At 38.6% G+C, this 24,922-nt stretch overlaps 1 protein-coding gene across 8 annotated transcripts in view; it reads right to left on the minus strand.

The window, feature by feature from the left end:
- AEBP2 (AE binding protein 2) overlaps positions 1–24,922 on the minus strand; it is an 86,920-nt gene that overhangs the window by 29,591 nt on the left and 32,407 nt on the right. For all 8 annotated transcript variants that reach the window (XR_012155729.1, XR_012155726.1, XR_012155727.1 and 5 more), the window contains exons 4-5: positions 13,630–13,816; positions 57–181 (exon numbers count right to left, since the gene is read on the minus strand). Coding sequence is in view for 5 of the 8 variants with exons in the window: in XM_073318705.1 (XP_073174806.1) it covers positions 57–181; positions 13,630–13,816 (312 nt within the window). In the remaining 3 variants the exon portion in view is untranslated. The remainder of the gene's footprint in view (positions 1–56; positions 182–13,629; positions 13,817–24,922) is intronic.

A 24,922-nucleotide genomic window follows, 5' to 3' on the forward strand; every position in this document is an offset into this window, starting at 1 on the left:
TTACACTTTCAGATACACAAATGCAAATATGAAGGAGGAAACAACATAATACTTACAGTACTATGAAATACAACACTATGGCCTTTTCCTAAACTTTCTATATGAGCTGAGAGGTTGAAGCAGATGGCTCGATGTCGTATGGCATCCAGTGTTTGTGCATCAAAGAAATCATGTGGTCTTGCTGGAAAAAAAAAATCCTTACTGTTAAATTCCAAGATATCGCAAGCATTCAAATACCTGCAAATACTTTATATATACACCAAAAGGCTGGGAAATGTCATTAATAAGTCAGTTACTTATACAAGTCAGTGAGCATCGTATCTTGTCAATATGATGTAAAAATTAATTTGGCTAAAAAAAAAAAGAAGAAGAGGGACTGACTCATAAAACTGGCTATCAAGTTTGCCTTTCAAGTTTGCTCAGAAAAATTTATTTTTAAAACTTTCACTTTAAAGTCCCAGCACAGCATCAATATGTGCACTAAACCTTACTGTTTTAAATCCTTTTGCTTTTACACTGCTGGAGTACATACTATTCTTTTTTAAACCTTCAGTATTAAGAGCAAGGATTTTATGATGGATTTACTGAAGAATACAGCTTCCCAGAAGTATTGCACTCTTCTAAAATAAAAAAATAAAAACGGAGTTCTACTGCTCACACTCCAAACAGATCAACTCCTTTTTAACAACTGGGAATCCAAATGTATGGCAAAAGAAATATTGGAATGCTTCCCAGCACTGCAATGAATATATTTGCAAACCTAATTCTCCAAAGCACCCTGAAGTGCTGTCCAACTAGTTTCATTACTGCTGCTATGACTTAATTCAAAGTATTATTTAAAAAGGGAACTCCTCATACTTACAACATACTAAAATAGCAATGGTAGACAAATTGCATGATACTCCAGCAGGCCCAGGGGAATCCAGGAAGTGGAATCTCACTAGAGGCCTAACTAAATTACAACTAAAGTTTACCCACTGTTACTCCAATTGTTTCAAACACAGACAGACTGACTACACTATTCTATATGGAGTGTTGTTTCAGTCAATCTTTTTTAGGGCTGCAGAGGAACACACATCAAGTTTAAACAGCATTTCAACTATACTGACAGGGTAAGAAAATCAGTAAATGACAAGAAATTCTGACTCCCAAACCAGAGGGTTTATCTGTGGACCATTATATCTAAAAGTAGACTGAGGGTATATATTTTTTTAAAATCCATGTATTTATCAGATGCTTTTAAATCAAAGCACAAAGGACTAAGGCAAAATTAACACTGGTGTACTGGCTATCAACTACGTTTTGTTTTTGTTTTTTAAAAAGCCAGTTTTTACATTGTGCAGTACTTCATTTTCTATTGTTTGATAATAAACAAATTTTTGATATTAAAACAAAAATGAACACTTGCCAGTTGTGCTCCAACCATTCCATCAGACCTTAAGTTTTAACTTACAGTTTTAGGTGAAGTGGTATTAACATCCTTCTGGTACTGTACAGTCATTGGTTTGTGAGCTGAAGGTTGGTGAACCAACAGAACTGATTTCTCTCAGGTATTAAAGACTTTTGTTTGTTTTTTGGCTAGAGGTGGACCTTAGTTGCAAACACTTCAAGAACTAGGAGTAAAAGGTTGCTATAGTATGTGATTTGCGGGGTTAACGGAAAATTGTTACATCTAAGCTATTTTTAAGAAAAGCAGAAAATTGCATCTAATTAAATGGTAATTGCAATTAAAAGTACATATTCTCATCGTATTCTGTTAAAAATACTTTAGGCTTTACCTAGCATACATAAATATCATATTAAAGTACATAATGTTAAGTTTTGCTGTACTAGTGACAATTTTAAAAAAATAATCCTTTAATTTCATGTGAAAATTTTAACAGTTTAACCCTGCATTTAATTAAATTTTCCATCTCTACTGAAAGATAAAGTAAAGGTTAGCTCATAAGAAAAGCAAATATTATAGCATGGGCTACATCACCATATAAATTGAAAATTATTTAAGTTTTTAAACAACTTCTACTCTTTTCCCCCCTCAAAAAAAAAAAAGACTAATTATCAAATATTTAAGAACAATTATAAAAATTCTACTGGAAAAAACTATTTTCTACACTCTTAGGACCAATTACTGCTTAGACATTGGTTTTCACATGTTGTGCCTTATTCTCTCAGAAATCAATAGTGCAAACTGGGCAATCACCTCAGTTGTAAATGCTCTCCTGCTGAAATCAGATAACCTAAAATTGTAGGCCTGGCCACAAGAGGCTACTGAAGCTACCATTTTTTATACTAAGACTTTATTCTGTCAGAGTTGTAATGGATGCAAAATGTACCTTTGTTTTAACACAAAGCCATGGCCTTGCACCCCAAATAGCCTTAATACTAATTTTCCTTGTTCATAATACAACCATAAAAACATTTTTGTATGAATAAAACATGTACAGTAATACTCTCAGGCAAGTGTGGTATTTGTATTAGCACTATGAAGGCTTGATTTGGCGTAACACTTTTAAGCTTCCACAACTGCAGGGATTCTCAACCTTTTTCCACCCATAACCTCAAACCAGCTTCTTTCTTCTCTGATCCAGTATCTTGGATTCATTACTCCAATGATCCAAATGCTATCATATATCATTTTTTAAAAGTTCATTGTGCCATATGACACTCATATAAAAATAGATCTAAGCAATAATTCTATTATATTAAAAAAATAAGTTACCATTCAGTACTTGACAAATCCACTCACCAGTGGCGAGTAAGACTTTCTCTGGTGAATGGGGTGGCTTAACAGTCTCTACGGAATCTAAGCTTTCATTCTTAAAAAGTTAAATTTTGAGCTTTTGAGTTACAAATACACCTTTTCCAACTATGACTCAAACATAAACCAATGCAGTCCCCTTCCTGAATCTGCAAGTAGCATGAAACAAGGGTTGTAAGCTACACTTGAAGCCTGGTCACAGTGCATAGCCTGAGTAACCATGTTCTGTTTTAGGAATTTCCTCCAAGGCCTGGGCAGGACCCTCTGCTCCAGTAAACCATCTCTATAGCAATGGAACCAGTTCATAGCAGCTACAGGATAACACCATTTGGATCCAGGGGAAAAAAATTCAAATGGTATATCCAATATTTTTTAATCTTTTCTACTTCATATCAAAATGTTTTGTACATCTCTGAGGCTAGGTTTCTCAGAATCAGTTAGCCACTCAACATCCAGGCCATAAGATGCAGAGATGCCAGATCTGGATGAACACTTCCAACTGTCCTGAGAAATCATGTTCATAGACACTGACGTTTCTGGAGGATGTCTGGAAAGTTTCAGCCAGTCTGTGTATCAGTACTGTCTGGGCCTCGCTGGTACTAATAAAATCAGTACCGCATAGAGCTGGTCGGGAATATTTTGACAAAACATTTTTTCCCCTGGAAAATGTGAATTTGTCAAAACAAATTATTTGCAGGAAAAGGTTGGTTCCATCTATTTCTTCTACCCCCCCCCCCCCCCATCTGAAGCTGCCAAAATGTTTTGTTGCAACATTTTTTAAACATTTTCTAAACAAAAATCCAGGAAGTCATTTTGAGCAGGTTCAAAATTTAAGCTAATTACAAACAAAAATGGTGAAAAATAAATAATAAAAAAAAAAACGTTTTGATTAACTCAAACCATGTTTCTATTTTATTTATTTTTGGTTCACGAAAACTTTTGACATTGACTTTTTGTCCTGTTTCAGGGTGGGAATTTATTTTTTTTTTAAATCTCAAAGATCATCATGGGACGGGAAAACTGTTTCCTGTCCAGCTCTATTATCAAGACTCTTGTTTGATTTTTCTCAAAAGCCTTGTTTAAAAAAAAGGGTAGGCGTGCATATATCACACCCCAGTTGATGGTATGAAAAATGTATGAGCTTGGAATTCTGGGTTCTGACGCACTCAAACAGTAGGTTTGACTGTTATTTTCTGTGACAAACAAGTCTATGTCTGGCTGATCACAGCACCGGACTACTCTTTGAATGAGGAAATCCTTTACTGAACATGAGTGTCTGTACCTGCTCAGACCATCTGCCAACTTATCCTGTAATCCTGTCAGAGAGCAATGATTATAACTTGGTGTTCAGTGTACCATTTCCACAGCCAAGCAGCTCCTCACTGTCTGTTTACATAAACCACTGTCGTGGTACTGACTATTATAAACGGTCTTGCCTTGAAAGAAAGGAAAAAGCATCATACATGCCAAGCGGATCACTTTGAGTTCTAATATATGGAAGTACAAGTGAATCTGTGCACATGACCACAGATCCTGTGATGGAAAAGATGAGCTCCCCATCACAAACTAGAAGCATTTACTACTATCATCTTTGGGGGTAGAAGTGGAGAAAATGGAATGCCTTTGCAAACTTGATCTAGATTCTTCCACCAATTTAAACATAATAGCATTTCTTGTGGAATCTCAACTGCCACATGTTCAAGATCATAGAATCATAGACTTGAAGGTCAGAAGGGACCATTATGATCATCTAGTCTGACCTCCTGCACAACGCAGGCCACGGAATCTCACCCACCAACTCCTGTAACAAACCCCTAACTTATGTCTGAGCTACTGAAGTCCTCAAATCATGGTTTAAAGACTTCAAGGTGCAGAGAATCCTCCAGCAAGTGACCCAAGCCCCACGCTGCAGAGGAAGGCGTCTGCTTGGGTGATAGGTGGACTTGAACTAGACTTGCAAACAACAACGGTGATGTGTGGGATACTGAGTCACAAATGAACACAATGCCACGTGGCCTAACATTTTTAGACCAGTCCTCACAGTCATCTATCTGTTCATTTGTCTGTAACTGACAAGGTCTGACTTACATCAGTTTTGGGTTAAGTATACTCTCACTGCTGTTGGGTTTAGAACAGCTCCTACAAATTCTGTTTGAGTTTGCACTGAAGAGGATTTCTCTTTGTTGATCTTGAACCCAGAGAGGTGAAAAGCTTAAGAATGTGATGTATGGTGTCTGACTTGCTGAGGAGAGTTTTCCTGAATTGGACAGTAGTCATGAATAAAACTATAATACCTTGACTCCTTAAATGTGCTGTTCCTGTGACAGACAAAGACTCTTGGGGTTAATGACAAAGGCAGTTCTCTGTAGTGGTAGTGTGATGTTCCAACTACAAATCTTAAGTATTTCTTGTGAGCTGGATGGATCAATATATGAAAATATGTGGTCTGGAAATCAAGAGCTGCAGTCCAATCCTGAGAATCTAACATAAGGATAACTGAGGCCAGAGGGGCCACACTGAAATTGAAAAAACAAATTAAGGCATTTAGCTGTCACAAATGCAGAATATGCCACCACCCTACTCTCTTCTTAGGGACTAAGTTAATGAGAATAAAAACCCTTCCCTCTAAACAGAAGATTAACTCCTTCCATTGTTCCCAGTGTAAGAAGGGGTTCCACCTCTTGATTCAACAATCTCTGGTGAGAAGGGTCCCTGAGAAGGGAAAAGGAAGATTGATGGGGTTTAGAAGTGCTTGAAACTGAGCTGAGTAACCTTTTTCAATTATAATTTCTAGGACTCACCGGACTGCGGTAACATTGTTCCAAGCTTCTTGAAAATAAAATCAACTGCTTTTGACTTGGGAATAGGGATATTTTAAGGTATGCCTACATTCCACACCCCTTTTGGAGACATGTACAGTATATCCACTACATGCTTCCTTAACAAGGATATAAATAGCAGTATGGACAGTAAAGCACTGCTTAGGCGAGTAGAATACAGACGTCTCTGAAACCTGTAGGTATGTACTCTTTACCCACCCAAACAGTACCTCACCCCACCCTCATCTATGCTGCTGTTTTTAGCAGCGTAATGTCCTGCTCTCAGTCTTTCCCTGCCACAGTGAAAGACTCCAGCAGCAGGGGGGAGGCAGCGGAGAAAGGTTCTGGCAGATACCCACTGCCGAGCCTTTCCCAGCTGCATCCACTCAGTCACAACCTTTCATTGACATATGCAGCTACACACTGCAGTGTGGACGCAACCTGCTTTTCTGTGAACTTCACAAACACTACATGCTGCCACAAGTGACGTGCAGTGTAAACGAAACCTTAGATGAGGTTCCCAACAGCTCTAGATGGAAAACTGTTTTAAGTTGGCATGTGATTCAATGAAGTCACAGTAGCAGCAGAGGAGGGTCTTCTATGAAACTTTTATTTCCTTCCGGACAATTCGGTGGTACGACTGACAGGAGGAAGCAGGAGCTTGTCTTGAATAAGGTTTGTACCTAAACTGCTTCCTCCTGGGCAGAAAGATGTAAATGCCCAAGATCTGAGCACAGCCCTAAAATCATTTAGTGAAAGTAGACCATTATCAGTTTGGGTGATGCAATTTAATTTCCATCAAAAAGAAAATCTTCTATTGCATTCTGAACTTCTCTGAGAATACCAGAAGATAGTAGCCATGGTATATTTCAAAGAAATGGCTATTGCCACTGACATAGCTGCAGTATCTGAAGCATTGATTACTGCTTATAAAGAGGTGCACGCAATGAGTTGTTCTTCTGAAGTTAGATATTTTAATCTTTTGGGGGCGGGGGGGTGTCTCCTTTATCAAGGAAGTCAGACACTTTGTGCCCACTTTCATACTAATTATTAGCCTCTCCTTTCTAAGACGACGACTAGCACATTAATAACCTTTTCTGACAAAGAGTTTCGGCGGCTCCTCTTTCGGTGTAGTTTTTGAATGCTGCTGCCTTATCTTTTCCTGAGCTGGAGCAACCATCCGTGACCCAGGTGTTGGGTGCATGCAGAAATACTAAAAGTCTGAAGAATGGACTTTGTATATTGTATCGGCTTTTTCAGAATATGGTGGAATAGAGGTTGGCGTATGATGACCTTCATTCACAGGCACAGTGAAGGTTCAGGCAGAGAGGAGTGCAATATGTCCAAAAATGTTGTATGCCTTTTCTCGCACAACCTCTCTTGGTATTTTCGGCATCTCTGCCACCATTCAAAGAAGATTTAGAAAAAGTCCTATACACAACAGGGAGAGAAGTGTAAGATACATCAACTTCACTTGGTGATGAAGATATGCCTGCAGGAGCAACTTTAGCACAATAATGCTGCTCCTCCTCATAAACATGTGAATTCTTAAGTTCTATACAGGAGAGCTATAAGGTGGTTGCTGTTGTACCTGGATTTCTGTCAAGAGGGATCTGGATTTGAATCAAAAATAGAAGCAGGGCTTCCTGATAATGACACATGTTCAAGGTGACCGGTATGGCCGGGAATGAGAACCATACGGGTAATTAGTGGGTAGCCAGAGTGAGGGATACCAAGAAGTGGGTCTCTCCCTACATTCCATGTGCCTACTATGACTCCTCGTTCTGGAATCCCCGTCTGAAAAGTAGGAGTCATAAGATTGTGGCCTAGGTGAGTATGTGGTGACTCCCCACCATGATGATTCGAGAGAGAAGCAGTACAATTCCTCCACATGTAGTGGAGGAGCAGAGCTAGCAGAAGTTTGACGGCCTAAGGAAAGAAAATTCTTTACTAGCGACAAAGACGTCCCTGGTATCATAGCAGTTTGTATTGTGGCAGATATTTTCACTATGGAAGACAATAAAGGTGACTCTGGCAGTACCGATACAGTTAAATCCCCCATTACATAAGCAATCCTCATCTGAAAGGAAAGACGAGACTTTCCCCTCTTTCTTTTGCTAGGTCCCTGGGACCACATCTGTGCTCCTTAGGGGAGTGGTGCTGTCCCCTACCCTTTTCATCTCCTGAGGAAGACGTGACAGCTGGAACAGTCTAGGAATGCTTTTGCGAAGAAGCAGGAGCCTTGAAACTTGAAGAGCCAGTGCCTACCGGGGTACTTTCGGAAGAGTACTGCTCGGAGCCAGAAGATTCTTGTCTGCCCTTATCCAAGGAAGGTCTCATTTATTTATCTAAAAGAATAAATGTTCAAGCACATTTTGATGGTCTGTACCCCTGAATTCACCCCTTCCACACTTGGTACAAAGTATGCCTTGGGAGATCTTATTTGAAAACCCATAATTCACTGGTCAATGTTGTCCTGGCAAAATATGTGTTGCAACGTTGAATTTCAAGTTATGAGATTCCGCTGTATGGTGTTACTGAAACACATTCAAATTCTGGGAGTAGCCAAACTACTTCCTCAGAGACAAAGGGCAAACTGACACCTCAGTCAGGTGTAAACAAGATCAAACAGGCCATCACCTGCTTACATGGCCATTCATTGGCAGGAAAAGGGACATGGATGAAAGTCTACATCTTAGCAAAGAAACAGCATAGAGTTTCTGACGAGGAGGATTGCCTGGCTCCCTGCTGGAGAAGCCTCTCAAAGGAGGGAGAGGACTATAAAAGGAACAGCATTCATGACACCTGAAGAACAAAGAAAACAGCATTGGACTGGAGGAGGTATCTTGACTGAAAGAAGTTCAGCCAATAGGACTGCTGAAACAGGTGGTGAGAGAGACTGCTTTGAATTTACTCTAGCTGGTCACTTATTTTTCTTGTGAACAATTCTTTCATGCCTCACTACTTGTATTCACTTAAAATCTCTCTCTCTGTAGTTAATAAAGTTGTTTTATCTTAATCTGTGTTTGAATTGAAGTGTTTGTGAAATTCCATTTGGGATAACAGGATTTGTGCATGTCATTTTATATTAATAAAATGATGGACTTGATATGAACTTGTACTGTCCAGGAGAAAGCTGAGCAGTACAAGATGTACATTTCAGGGAAAGTCTGGGATTGGTAGCATGCTGTTGTCATCCTGCAGTGTGGCTCAAGAAGTGGCTGGCTGCAGAACTCATACAATGTAGCTGGGAGTGACTTACATGCTGTAGGCTGTGTGAGTGCAGACCAGGAGTGGCAGCTACAGCACAAAGCAGCGTAAAGGGAACCGCAGGTAAGAGGGCCAAGGTGACAACTGTTCATCAGCATAGATTGTACCCTGGGTATGTCACACATGCACCCCAGGCTATTAGGGTTTGTCTGGAGAACAAGTGAAAAACAAATTATTTCTCAGTGATATGTCCCTCACAAGAAAAAATAATAATGTCAATCACTGAATAGTATAGCTGTGCCACACAAACAGCAATATTAAAAACCAGGAGATTTTTGGTCAGCCATGAAGTTGACCACCTGGTACTGGTAAACAAATAGCTAGAAATAGTTAACCCAAACTAAAACCTAATAAAAATACTATCCTAACTACTAAAGTATATTAGGGACTTGAGTAATATTAGTGGGGTAACACGAATTATGGGGGTGTGATTTCTAAAGTGCATTAATGTGTTACACATCAGTGGGTCCACACAGTCTCTGCTGATGAGCACTAAAGATTTATTTGTGTGCTTTCGGACTTGTCTGCACTTGAAACACTACAGTGTAGACACTACCTATGCCAGTGGGAAGGGTTCTCCCATCGGCACAGATAATTCACCTCCCCAAGAGATGCTAGCTAGATGGATGGAAGAATTCTTCTGTCAACATAGTGCTGTCTACACCCAGGGTTAGGTCATGTTACCTATGCCACTCAGAGGTATGGATTTTTCACTTCCCTGAGCCACAGGACTAAAACTAACTTTTTAGTGTAGACCAGGCCTTTACAAATTACTGTTTCAAACAGCACTACATTAAGGCATGCCAGCAGGGACTACACGGAACAATTAATGCACGTTAGTGCACTTTAGAAATCACACCCTTGTAGAATTCATTACACCACTGTGTGGACAAGCCCTAAGAATGTAACTATATACAAAAATTCCAGTTTAAGGACCACAAGTGCAAGAGACAGGGAAACTGCTCTCAGTCATGGGTGATGAGAAGGAACTGAGGGATGGCTGGCCCTGCTCCACCCTTTATGCCTTTGGAAGGGGTGGGGGCTCTCCCTGGTACAGGCACGGTCTCAACAGGCACTACTGGACCAAATATTCCAATTGAGTGCATGGGGTGTAGGCACACCACAAGCAGAATATATATAGACAAGCAACTGAAGAAGCTTAGATTCTGTAGCAAATATGAAGACACACTTTAGGGTCATGGTACAAAGTTGAGAATCACTTTCAATAAGTATGGATGGATGGATGCCTCCAAATGTATTGGGAACAGAGAATCTGAGGCTACACAGAACAGAATTATTATAATTGTGAGCATGAGTGTCAATTTTGATAGCACTTATAGTAACAAGGTCAGCAAGTCTCCATCTGACTGCTTATGCAATCAGCTAGGAAGGTGTCTACAGCAAGAGAAAAAGAAAAAAAATCACATTGTCAAAAAATACTAGATTCAATTTCGCACAATATCTAATCTTTCATTACCAATTATTTTTAAAGCCATATACACCTATTACAAGCAACTGAAAAAATATACACAGTGTTTATGAAAAGGAAGACAAAATACAAACTAGTTAAAGACCAGCAAAATATGAACATGAAGAATAAACTGTTTATATTCTAGTAAATTAAGTAAGATCTTGCTTTTGCCACCTAAACATTCATGGTAACCTATTCTGTGTTAATACCCTCCACTGAGAACCTCGGGTTTGAGCAGAGAATCTGATCTCTTTACTCTGACTTTTCTAGATGTATATAAGAGGATATTTTCAGTGTAATCATGTATAAACAATCAATAGCTAGTAAGTATTTTCGTCAGACACACTTACTTCTCAATAACAAAAAGTTATTGCCGGAGTTATAAACTGTAACTAGGTACACAGAATTCACTCCTCAGAGTAGGAGGGAAATAAGTACTTTCTTCAGTTAATGAAAAAGGAAGTTGGAAGGTTGGTGGGGAAGTGACAAACTTTAGGAATTTATTTTTTCTGGATGATTTTAGCAAATTGTATGTTATGATATTTCAGAATTTGTTTAATCAATAACTTATTCTAACCTGAGCTGCTCAGCACCTCTGAAAGTCAGGCCACTCCTTCAAGTACTTAAATACAGATCTGGGCTACGCCTACATTATGGGCACTACAGCAGCATGACGACACGGCTGCAACTGTGCCACACTAGCACAGTAGCATAGACACTTTCTACAGCGATGAAAAGGGGTTTTTCCTTTGATGCAGGAAAGGAAGCAGCTATAGATAGTTCGATGAAAGAATTCTTCCGTCCACCTGCAGCATCTACACTGGGGGTTAGATCATCTGAACTACAGAACTCAGAGGTGTGAAAAATCCACACCCCGGAATGCAGTAGCTATGTCAACCTAACTTTTAAGTGAGACCAGACCTTAGATCAGCAATACTCAGACTGAGGCTCGGGAGCCGCAGGTGGCTCTTCAATGTGTCTCCTGCGGCTCTTTGCAGCACATGATATTAAAACACTGATTTAATTATTAACCACTTTAAGTTATTAACCAATCAGGATTCTTTTACTATGTTATTAACCAACTGCAGAATACCTGGTCAGTCATTTTGCTGTGAGAATTAATTAATTATATATTCTACTTGCCTTACAGTTTCTTCAAATGTAGTGTAACTAAAGTTAGGCATCTAAAGCAGTAATGCTCAGACCTCAGTGGTTCAGGAGCCAAATTCTACTACATATACAAACAGTAAATAAAACAATGAATTCACATTACTGTGGCTCTTTTGGGTAATGCTGATCACTAAGTTGACTCCTAAACTGACTGAGGTCTGAGTATCACTGCCTTAGATGCCTAACTTTAGGCCCACTACTTTTGAAGAAACAAAGACAAACAGAATTATGTTTGTCCTGTTAAGGAGTCTGATTTCAGAACCTAACAAGATTTGCAACCCATGGATAAAGTTTTAAGACAAGATACCTATACGTAGCATTTTGTGAAAGTGTTATCAGCTTCGGATAAACTTCTTGGTTATATGGCCTTTGGAGAAGTTCATTATAGGAATCTATCCTCAACTCAGTTAGATGGGAATTTTTCCTTACGGTAAAGTCATTCAAACAACTTTGTTGCATGGAGCAAGAAAGTGCTCATGGCAACTGTCAGATCTCTTTCTATATTGAACTTAATTTTGACAGTAAAGTGAAGCAAATTACAAAGTAATAAGAGAGACAGGTATGTAACCAAAGAGTACGAACTGTGAATATTATTTACTTCAAAAGAAAAAGTTACTCATGAAGCCACATGTATAGAAATTAAAGAGCTACAGGATGTCAGCACGCTGAAGAGAACTGCAACAGAACAATACTTTGCGTGAAGTCCTGTAAGGAAGAATTTCTTAAGCAATGTCAAGAGGGGGAAAAAAAAGTAAATATTTTACACATTGTCTATGAAACATTAGACAAAATGGCATATTAACTAAAATTATCCAAGCAACACATATACACAAAACACCTGCTAAAAAAAGGAAGAGTATCAGATTTTGAATCATAGAGTCTAGAAAAATTAAAAGACCTATTAGGTCATCTAGTCCATCTCCCAGTGAGTACTGTTCCTTACTGTCCATTCCTAGTTTCTCCCTGATTAATCTGCATCAGATTCTTTTACTTCAGATTTATTAAATTGCATTTCTCCAAGATAATCTCATTTTAGCATCTTCCACTCATATTAATTTCCTAGGTCACTCTGAATGATGTGTGTGTAACTCCTACCACCACCTACAACTTTACAGATTTTTTTCCATTTCCTTCCCCATTACATACAGAGTATGTATTCTTTACAGAGTAGCTGTAGAAAAATTCAGCAATATATTCATATTGTAGGTGTGTAAATCTCAAAGGATGTAGATAACCTGATGCTGGCAAAGAGCTCTGTCACAGCTTTAACTGAGGAAGCCCTGACTCAACTCTTATGACTCAATCATGTTCAATCAAATATAAATAAGAAGTGCATACCGCCAATTTAGAATAGTTTTTTTTGACACAAGAATCAATACTTTCCAATTTGGATACTTAAAGTCAGCCACCTAAATCATATTTTGACTTCAAATGAGCTGTAGGGCTCAGCATCTCTTAAAGTGCAGTTATTTATTTTGAGATGCCTAGCTTTTGTCATGAAAGTTTTGGCAAGATCCAGAAGCTCCTGTTAAGTCTTCATTGGTTGAAAGTGCTTCAAATGCAAATTAAACACACAACATAGCAGAAAGAAAACATTGGTTTTGATTTGCAGCTGATCAAGTCCTTTAGTTTACACCACATTTTCATACTGGACCGTGGAGCCATCAGTACTTTCAGACCAAATGCTGAAAACATGATCATTCTTTTTAGTTTTGAGCTGAACTCGTTCTTCAAACCAGAAATAATGGAGATTGTTATTCAGAGTGATTTCCTTTGATTTTTCAACCTTTATTTTTATGTGTAAAAAGTGATCAGTTGTCATTTCAATAAATGTATTTAAACTTTGTAAGGTTTTATAGATCACTTCATAAAACTGGTTTCTTTTCTCCCCACCCAATAGCTACATATAACAGGTTAATTTTTGTATCAGAAAAATCTTTCCCAACAGCTCCTCTGCACAACAATGCTTATTGCAGCCTCACTGCCTGGCAAATATATCCTAGGCTTCTCTGAGTTTCATTGGAAAGGGATCTCCAATATGCAGCTGGGAGCATGGAGAGATGACATGGCGGAAGGAAAAGGGGAAAAGAAGATAATACTGTCAATGGAGGTAAAAAAATCAGTACAACTCATACACTTACGTAATGAGCGTCGTCTTTTGTTCTTTAACTTCCTTCTTTTATTCATTCCTGCTTTAGAAGGAGATTCCTCTTTGGCCTTTGGCTGGCTGGCAACTTTTGAAGAGTTCTGCTGGCTGAAGTGCGTGGGCACATGACGAGCCAGCCCTCCCTGAGATGCAAAACTGGCATTGCATCCACCAACCACACACTAAAGGGAAACAAAATGACAAGAGAATATTGGGGACTATTTGTGGCATTCATTCAAATGGCAGATAGTCTGCACAGAATTGATTTGTTATAGTTTAGTTTTTTTAGTTTACCTTTTCTTACTTGAATTCCAACAAATTAGAAGCAATCAATTCAAGTTCTCAAAGTGCACGAAATTCTATCCAAGAACAGAAAAACTCTGATACAAATTCCCATCCTAATTTGTGTCACATATTTTTCCAGTGAAACAGATTACTGTACAGAATAAAAAAAGTTCTCTCAAAGCTCAGAGAAAAACCTTAGACACTGTACCTACAGCTCTTGTTGCAAGAAGCAGATCCATACACTCTCCTCCTCAATTACATTTCCCCTTTCAATTCAAACTTACCCCTTTTTCAAAACCCTCCATTCATGAACTAGCTCTACTCTGCAATTATTTTACAACCTTATTTACCTATCAAATATAATGTTCTCTTACATCTACCTCTTCTGCCCTTCCTTGTGACAATTCATAGTTTGAGACTGTTTTTAAAAAGTAGTTTTTGAGCTTAACACTTACTGTGAAGTACTATACTATTAATAAAGGACGCTTATTTTTTAAAGATACTGTAATACATATCTTACAAATTTTAAGTACCTCAGTTATTTTGGCCTGGTAAGGTTACTCTAGCAAATTTTTTGAGAAAATGCATAATCAAAAGATAATGACGGAAAACAAAACAGAAAAACAAGACGAGACCAAGAAATCTCCTGGTCATAAACAAAAGAATTATGGATATAGTCAGTGTTCTCATATCTGGTTATATGAAACAATTCGACAAATGGTAAATCATAAAACAATGTTTCAACAATAAAATTCAATATTTGTCTTAATTTTAATTAGTTTTAGTTCATTGACAAAATATTTTAATTTCACTTTGATTAGGAGCTGGGGAGGGAAACCTTCCCTCCAGGGCCACACACTTGAAAATGGAAGTAGGAGAAAAAAGAGTCTGACGCTCCTTCTGGGATAAGAATGGATGTGAGAGAGAATGTAATATTAATTTTTTCAGCTCCCATTCCAAGCAACGGTGATAGTTAACTGTACTAGTAGCTGAAAGGAACTAAAATATCACTGCCCCAAAATGAAACAATGTGCTCTTATTTCTCTCTCCCTCGCTACTATCACTTTGTTGTTTTGAGTTTGGGCTGCATCCTCTTATTTCCCATCTCACTTATGAAAACATCCTTGATAGTCAGGCACTGCAGCGGTTGGAGGAATTGGGGAGGCTGTAACTCTGCATGTAATGACAGCCATGTGCAGACCAAGAAATAAAACCACAAACCTCCTCCTCATATGGGCTGAATGAAGGGAGGAGATGGGGCTACCACTTAGCATATTCTGCTCCCTCATTCCTAACTGAGCCATTCTGAGCTGTGGAATAGAGAATGCAGGCCATGATCACACAATGGGCAACTCTATTCTGGGAAGCAGTGACTCAGAAAAAGATTTGGGTAATCAGCTGAACATGAGCTCCCAATGTTATGCTGTGGCCAAAAGAGCTAACATGATCCTGGGATGGATAAATAAGGGAATTTTGAATAGGAAAGGAAATTTTATTTCTCTATTTGGTACTGCTATGACTGCTATTGGAATACTGTGCCCATTTCTGGTGCTCACAATTCAAGAAGGATGTTGATAATTTGGAGAGGGCTCTCAGAAGATCCACAAGAATGATTAAATGATTAGAAAACATGCCTCCCAGTGACAGACTCAAGGAGCTCAATCTATTTATTTTAACAAAGAGAAGGTTGAGGGGTGACTTGATTACAATCTGTAAGTATCTAAATTGGGAACAAATACCTAATACTGGGCCATTCAAGCTAGCAGAGAAGGTATAACATGATCCAATGGCTGGAAGCTGAAGACAGACAAATTCAGACTGGAAATCAGGCATAAATTTCTAACAGTGAGTAATCAGCCACTAGAACAATTTACTAAGGGTTGTTAGTGATGGATAATCCACCATAATTTTAAAATCAAGATTGGATATTTTTCTATAAAATATGCTTTAGGAATTATTTAGTGAAAGTTCTATAGACACTCGTTATATACAGGAGGTCAGACTAGATGAGCACAATCATCCCTTTCGCTTTGTAACCTACGAATCATATATAAGCACCTAATAAGTGCATCTGTGGACAAATTAAACACAGTGGTCCAGGATCCTAGTATCATTTACACAACTGTAAAGCCGGAGTAACACCAACGTGACTTCAATTACTCTGAATTCATAGTGATGTGAATTAAGAATCTGAGTTTAGTCATGTAAAAAAAACACAACGAACTTGTGCCAGCGGAAGTAAGTTGTTTTCATCCTATCTGAAAGCATAATTTCTAGCAAAAATTGTTTCTTCTGTAGTTCTGAAGTCATTAGAAGCTGGTGACTTCTACATGAACACAAGATGGCTTCATGAAAGGAAACAAAGTCACTAAAATAAAACTTGAGGTTCTCTACTATTTAGCCTTTATTTAAAAAAACAGTTTTTAGGTGACAAAAAAAATAGTTTTTAGGTGACACTTGAAGTTGTGTTACACGGCCTACTTAACTTTCACTTAGAAATCTTCCTAGCTCCATTAGCTCTGACAAGATTGGAGCAAAGCAGAAAACCTGACCCAAAGTAGAACCACACTCCTTGCAAAATTTAAAGCCACACTCTTGGCAATGTGTGCAAGAGCTCAGAAAATAGTCCCTAAAAAAAAAGGAATATTATAAGCATGACAATATTACAAACTTATTAAATGAAAGTGAAACAGTAATACATTCTACAAATATGCCAGATAAATGTGTACCAGGCATGTTTCTGGAAGGCAGGTTCATAAGACACAGTGGTGTTTCTAGTCTGTTTGGGTGGATTACACAATTGGTCAAAACTTGCTAGTTCTCCAACCACACACAAGATATTCAAAAGCTTCACCACAAAAATCAGCACTTGCTCTATCCAAAACTGAGTTCTTTTCCAGGTCATAACTGACACAGCATACTTACATACTTGAGTAGGTGCAGTTTACATCTAAAAAGCACCCAAAAATTTATAAGTTAAGCAATTGAGCCTGTAACCAAGATACAAAAGTATTTTTTATAAGGACCATTTGTTTTACTTTGTCTTCTTGTGCAACATAGTTTGACAACAGTTGATTATATTATTACAGCTAATTAAAAGAATATAGTATACCACAGATGCTACAGAACACTTTGTAGTCAAGAAGAAATAGAAGAGAAAAATGTCTTACCTGTTCTTTTCTTTTTTTCTCTAAAATAATATATCCAGCAATCCGTTACTAATGGGTTATGTCTCTTCCTCTCCAAAGATATAGGAGCAGTTCAGGCTGTCATTTCAGGATCTCTGGACTTTAAATCCCATCCAATCAGCTTCCCACCAAATACTTATACAGCTTTAGAAGACCTCTGATAAATCAAACTCAACTATTATGCATAACTTTAAACCTCTCTCTTTCAGAAACTCAGATCTAAGGTTTTTTTGGTTTTGTTTGTTAATACCATAGGGTGGGTCCGGATTGGTGGATATGTTACTTCAAGAGAAAATAAGTTAACATGTAAGAAGTTTAATTTCTCCAGTGTACCCATACCCACCATTACTAATGGGCAGTAATGAACATTGAATTTAATTTACAGAATAGGTAGGGACAAGCAAGAAATAGGTAGTAAAGAAGTAAAACAAAAGATCGCTATAATCTTTTAAATATAAATGCTATTTTGGAATTATAGCTTATATATAAGAAAGGATGTATCTATACAAACTCTCAGTGCCAACTTGCATTTTGAAAAGTTTTAACTAGACATTCTACCATAGATTTCTCTTAAGAAATCTGCACTCTTTCTGACCATACAGTTGTTTTCATTAATATGCTAAACAATGGTTTTCCCCTCTGTGACACTTGTAAATATTCCAGCACCTGATCCACTAAAATTATAGCTTTAAAAGCTTTCACTATGCCATTTGTTTTTGGTTAAAATCTGCACTTTTTATCCTTTATAATAATGCCAACTTAACAGCTAAAATAACTTCAAAAACTCAATCTTATCTCAAACATTCAGGTCCTGTTCCTTCTTTCAGAACTTCCCAATTTACTGCCGACTAACAAGATGTGTTCCCCTCTAATATCTAGCAGCACGTGGATGGGAGTATAACATTTAGCAGTTAACCATTCCAATTATATCGAAATATGTAAAATATACTTTTTAATATTCCCCTACAGATTCACAGAATACCCTATGTCAAGAATAAAAAAAGTTCTCTCTTCGCAAACCAGAGCTTTTATTTTAGCCAGACCTTACTTTCTATGGTCAGGTTTTAAAGACAAAACTTTTTTTCTCCAAATTTAAAAATCTAAACTTAATTCAGTCATTGTATTTATTTTGAGAGGACATTATTAAATCCTAAAATAATTCTAAGTACCACAATGACTATGCTGCTTGGGTGGGATTTTTAGAAGCATTCAGCCCTGGCCTAAATTCTGACTCCAAGGGTGAACAGTTAGTCTAAAGCTGAGCACTTCTGAAAATCCAACCCTTGGGTATTGACATACCTCAATTCTGGAAGATGAAAACATGGAACACTACCTACAGGTTTTAGGAAGAAAAGAGCAGATATATTGGGTCAACATTTAAATTTGATGGGACTCTAACAAATAAAGAAGAGACTCTTAATGGTTTGAAAAAAAGTTATGTTGCCTTTGTATTTCTATTAGTTTCAATGAAACGATGTCTCTTTTTGACAGTAACAAATGTGAAATTTTGCAAATAAATCCAATCTTGATGTTTCAAACATCTGTCATCTGCATAAATCCTACAGATCTGAACACTGTTACTGCTCAATTATCAGTCTGCTTAGGCAATCTGCCTTAATATTTTATATATCCTTCATGTGCAAGAGAGATGTAAGAAACTCACAATACACCCACTGGAATCATTTTATCTGGGAAGAAATAGTTACAATGTCCTCAATATGGAATCCTGCATACAGGGATATTTCTATCCAGGGTTATAATTTCCAAGATTAAATCTCACTGAATCCTTTCTAAGTCAATAATTAATTGTTGCATCTTGCCTTGAACTTCTCACTTCTCCCAAGCATATGAATCCTTTCAGCAAGAGTCAAATTCCTGTTGATTTTGTTGAGGAAACTGTTTTTTAAGAGTGTTTAGTACATCTAACAGCTTAATCAGGTCAACTTCCTTTCTCTGTTTGCTTTATCAGGATATGGCATAAAAAGGGACACTGCAAGTCAGTCTCATAAGCACTACAATCCACTTTGTGGAATGATCAGGCTGGCTGAGATCATTAAAAGTTCAATATTAATCGTGTCTGTGATAAGCAAACAACAGGACAGTCTAAGGAAGTATAAGGCAGACAGTCTCTCTTCTGGAAGAGGTAATCAGTTATATGCAATTATAGCTCTCTGAAGAGAAGTACTCCAACAAATTACCACCCTTGGTTCCATGTGTGTGTGGAGTCCATTAATTATGGACTACCACAGCCCAAAAGATCTAAATCACTTGACTGAAGGAAGCATCTCATACTACTCATGATGTAGCTAGGCTGGCCATAGTCTTCCATCAGTTCCTTCCTAAGGGAGCAAAAACACTTTCATAACCATAATCAATTAAAAGAGAAATACCCATCATTAACATAATCCTCAACTCTGTGGGGAAAGTGGTGTACTAATAAGAATTCATTCAAACATACAGTGTATCTTCGGGGAACAACATGTAAGCTAGACACCCAACTCTATACCCACAGCCCTGAGCAGGACTGTACTTAGGTGACTAGCCCATGCCATCGTGGCTACATTGCTACTGTTAATAACTAGCTCCATCAAAGCTGGCTTGAGTATACCGATAGGCGCTGCAGTCATGCCACCCTATTGCAGTGCAGACAAACCTTCAGTGGTTGGCATGAGGGTTTACATACTTCTTAAAAATATATATTTTAATCCTATTTAATGTAATGGTGCACACTCTCATTAACCACATAAATGCTGAAGTCTTTTCTAATCCAGCACATCTGAATGCCTCAGCGGTATCTATCACAAATTCCAGACTAGTTTTTTTAAGAGTTTGATTCATACATTCCCTCCCCCCACACACACACCCTTTTAAGCTTATCCTTCAATTTAATGAACACATCTTTTTCTTGTACTAAAAGAAAGGGTGCACAGGAGTACCCACTTTACCTTCTTTACAGTTTATTAGTCTCCTCTCTAAACAGTCATTTCATCCTCTCCACATAAGAAATCTTTCTAATCAATAGTAGCTCTTCTCCCCTTTTTTACTCTACCCTTTTTGAAACAAGAAAAGGAGTACTTGTGGCACCTTAGAGACTAACCAATTTATTTGAGCATGAGCTTTCGTGAGCTACAGCTCACTTCATCGGATGCATACCGTGGAAACTGCAGCAGACTTTATATACACACAGAGAATATGAAACAATACCTCCTCCCACCCCACTGGACAGTGGATAGTGGGGTGGGAGGAGGTATTGTTTCATATTCTCTGTGTGTATATAAAGTCTGCTGCAGTTTCCACGGTATGCATCTGATGAAGTGAACTGTAGCTCACGAAAGCTCATGCTCAAATAAATTGGTTAGTCTCTAAGGTGCCACAAGTACTCCTTTTCTTTTTGCGAATACAGACTAACATGGCTGTTACTCTGAAACCTTTTTGAAACAGACTGACCAGAATTGAACAGTTTTCCAGACAAATCTGTACCATTGATGTATATACTGTTATAGTTTCATTACTATTTTCTTCCTCATCCTTTATAAATCCCAACACTATTTGCCTTTTTTTTTTTTTGAGCACTGCTTCACAAGGAATAGAGATTTTCATTGAGCTGTCCACAATGGATGTTTACACTACATTGTACACACAGGTCTGTGGGACCTAGAATTATGGACTCGGTTCCAAGCCTGCACACTTGAGTGTGTACACTGCATTGTAAACCTGGGTTTACAATTGCTGGACCCAAGTCTCAGTTGTGCTAATGCATCCATACTGTACTACACAGACCTTCTGACTTGGCTCTGCAGCTGGAACTGAGTCTACACTGCAAAATGACATGGGACATGAACCCAAGATACACCAGGACTTAGCTCTGACCAACCAGAAGCACTAGGAGGATTCTGAGTGCTTGCTTACCCTGAGTCATACCCGTGTGGACAGATGAGGGTGGGCTCAAACCTGAGTCAGAGCCCAGGCTTAGCATGCAGTGTGTACATACCCAATACATCCATTTCTTTTTCCTGACAAGTCTATAGCTAATTTAGAACCTAATAATGTGTATGAGCAGTTCAAACTATTCCTTCCAGTATGCATTATCTTACATTTGTCAACAAGACATATGGCTTAACTCTGATCTGCTCCTCTGAAGTTCCTCAATCTTCTATTTAATCTTTTGCCAAGTTGAGAACTATTTTTTCCAGTTCCTTGTTTTCTTCTAGCCAGTTTCTAATCCAAGATAAAACTTTGCCTCTTACTCCATATTAGTTTACAAAGCAACTAAGTTTAAGGATTTTTGAAAATCCAAACCATTTATATCTACCAGTTTTTTTAATTGCTGTTTTATAGATACATTCAATTACTTTTAATAGACTACAGGCACAATTTTCTTTTGTAAAAGCCCTGGTAGTTGGTTCCTATCACACACATTTTAGAATTCTCTGATTTTTTTCAACCAGTTTTCCTAGACTTGAAGAAAAGCTCCAAGGTCTAATTCCTAGAATCAACCCTAATGCCTTCTATAAAGATAGGCACAACACTGACTACCCTTCCAGGCCTGCTATAGGAGCCCATGCGATTTTAATTAGACTACATTTTTTGTTTGCAACTCAGCCACTACATTCTTGGATGTGTACCATTAGGTCTTTTTAAACTGCAGTATTTTATTTGTTCCAGCAAGTCTTCTTGCCATCTCAGTCTGACAGTGCCTCATCTTTATTAGCTAAACGTGAAGTGCCTCATCTTTATTAGCTAAATGTGAAGGTCCAGTGTAAGACTCCTTCCACCCCATACAGTATCTTCTGTAGTGAAGACTGATACAAAAATCAGTTAGCATCTCCACAATTATCTTTCATCCTTATGAGATGCCTTCAGAAAACTAAAAGGATTTGAATCAGGACTCTCAGAGACACATCACCTTAATTTCCACCACAATAATACTTAGCTCTTGAACTGTAAAACCCATGCCAACAAGTAGAGAGAGTTTAAGCTGGGATGTACAGAGGTGCCCAAGTTCTGTGATAAAATATGGCCAAAGTCTCATGCTGATGGGATTAGCCACTACTATCATTAACGGGATTGGGACCCACGTGAAACCAAAGCATTGGGGGAGGGGGTCATAGAATTACTCAATCTCTTGAGTTTGATCAGAACTTTTGCTATGACAAGAGTCTGTGGAAATGCATTTCTTCCCAGTGCCTTCTATAGAACATTGGCAGCTCAATCTTCTGGAATGTACCTAATAGATCTCTCTGGTGCCACCCAAAAAAGCTCTCATTCACTAACTATCCTTATCCCTTAATTTTGGTAGATCCATTACCCATTTATTAAGCACATCTGCAATCTTGTTTTCCTTTTGTGCTACGTAAATGGCAACTAGGAATGTCCTGTGGGGGACAGCCCAATCTCACGTGTGAAAGGCTTCCTAATAAAGGAAGTGAGATTCTTTTTCAGCACTTATACGAAACACAGCGGCTCAAATGTCAGTTCTCTGAAAGTCCACTGTGCTTTCAAGAAGCCCTCATCTCCATAACATTAATATGAAGCTGCTGCAATACCTGAAGAGACCAAGTACTTCAATTGTGCAGTCTCTCTGCATGGGTTCACAATCCCACTGGAGTAACTGGAGATTAGGAGAAGTCCATGCCTAACTGTAGTTTGACCCTTGATCTGCCACCAAGTCAGCAAGGCTAGGAAGTTGTACATTTCCTGAATGCCATACAAGGCTCTGTGGCCACATGAATGGTCTTGCAGTATACACATTTGTGTCGTGACTAATCCATACATTGTTTTGGCCTTCAGCAGTGACATCAGTAGCACAGTTCCTGTTGATACCTACTCTGGCAAATCCTGCCTGCCAAATCCACAATGTTCTGGATCCCATCATGGGGCAAGAAGGTTTTGAGGAGAATCATGTCTGAACCATGTAGGACTTCTATGAACTTCAGTGATCTTTGTGGGGACAAGACAGAAAGTTGGGTAATCAATCATGAACACTAGTGGCTAGCATGCAGAGACATTATGAAATTCTCCTTAACCGGGTGAAGTTTGGCTCCTCAGGAATTCATGTAAGGATTGGCTTTCTAGGTATCAGGAAGCCCTCCTTGAAATGACAAGTGTCATAAATATAAAGGGAAGGGTAAACCCCTTTGAAATCCCTCCTGGCCAGGGGAAAGCTCCTCTCACCTGTAAAGGGTTAAGAAGCTAAAGGTAACCTCGCTGGCACCTGACCAAAATGACCAATGAGGAGACAAGATACTTTCAAAAGCTGGGAGGAGGGAGAGAAACAAAGGGTCTGTGTGTCTGTCTATATGCTGGTTTCTGCCGGGGATAGACCAGGAATGGAGTCTTAGAACTTTTAGTAAGTAATCTAGCTAGGTATGTGTTAGATTATGATTTCTTTAAATGGCTGAGAAAAGAATTGTGCTGAATAGAATAACTATTTCTGTCTGTGTATCTTTTTTGTAACTTAAGGTTTTGCCTAGAGGGGTTCTCTATGGTTTTGAATCTAATTACCCTGTAAGATATCTACCATCCTGATTTTACAGGGGAGATTTCTTTATTTCTATTTACTTCTATTTTTATTAAAAGTCTTCTTGTAAGAAAACTGAATGCTTTTTCATTGTTCTCAGATCCAAGGGTTTGGGTCTGTGGTCACCTATGCAAATTGGTGAGGCTTTTTATCCAACATTTCCCAGGAAAGGGGGGGTGCAAGTGTTGGGAGGATTGTTCATTGTTCTTAAGATCCAAGGGTCTGGGTCTGTAGTCACCTAGGCAAATTGGTGACGCTTTTTACCAAACTTTGTCCAGGAAGTGGGGTGCAAGGTTTTGGGAAGTATTCTGGGGGGAAAGACGCGTCCAAACAGCTCTTCCCCAGTAACCAGTATTAGTTTGGTGGTGGTAGCGGCCAGTCCAAGGACAACGGGTGGAATACTTTGTACCTTGGGGAAGTTTTGACCTAAGCTGGTAAAGATAAGCTTAGGAGGTTTTTCATGCAGGTCCCCACATCTATACCCTAGAGTTCAGAGTGGGGGAGGAACCTTGACAACAAGACTTCCCACCTTTTACCAGGTATCTCAGGTTTGATGGGATCAGATTTCCTGCAATGTCTCTTGCTGGTATGACGGAACTCAAATGATTCTCAAAGGGGATAATTTGGAGGGATTTCTCTGAAGTAGCTTTTGTAACTGGATATTGCTGAGGATCCTTTGTTTGAGCTGACTGGGGTCATCAGGAACAAAAGGTCCCAGTCAACCTGAAAAGAAGTTTCTGAGAAGCAGATACCGACCAGGGTTAACTATGTGCTAACTTGTAGCAAACACAGGGCTTCGCTGAGAGTAGGAGTTGAGTGTGTAAATAGGACTCAGAATATTTTGGCTTCTGCTAGGATGCTGAGCAATTTGACTTTGGGAACTCCTGAAATCAGACCCAGAAGTCAGCCTCTTGAAAAAACTTTTTCCTGTTGTACATGAAGGATGACGAATGGATAATATACTTGAAACTGGGGGGTACAAATTCTCTTTGGCCTTAGTGAGACTAGACACTACCTTTCATCAAAGAGGTTTTCTTGTGAAATGGCAGATCTTTGAGCCTTTAATTAATACTATATGAAGGCCAGATAATCATAGCCATGTGTCTGTATCATCAATGCTACCTATCCTCTCTGCCATACAACAGGCAAAGGATGACTGCACCTCATATCCGAATGCACTCCCTCACTAATCATGTTCTTGAAGGACAGAAGGTGGAAACACTCTTCCATTGCTCAAAATGGCATTTTCCAAATGAAAGACAAGTGGTTACCAGTGTAAGCCATTAACACTGCAG

The sequence above is a fragment of the Lepidochelys kempii genome, chromosome 1 (genome assembly GCF_965140265.1).
Source record: "Lepidochelys kempii isolate rLepKem1 chromosome 1, rLepKem1.hap2, whole genome shotgun sequence".
NCBI lineage: Eukaryota > Metazoa > Chordata > Testudines > Cheloniidae > Lepidochelys > Lepidochelys kempii.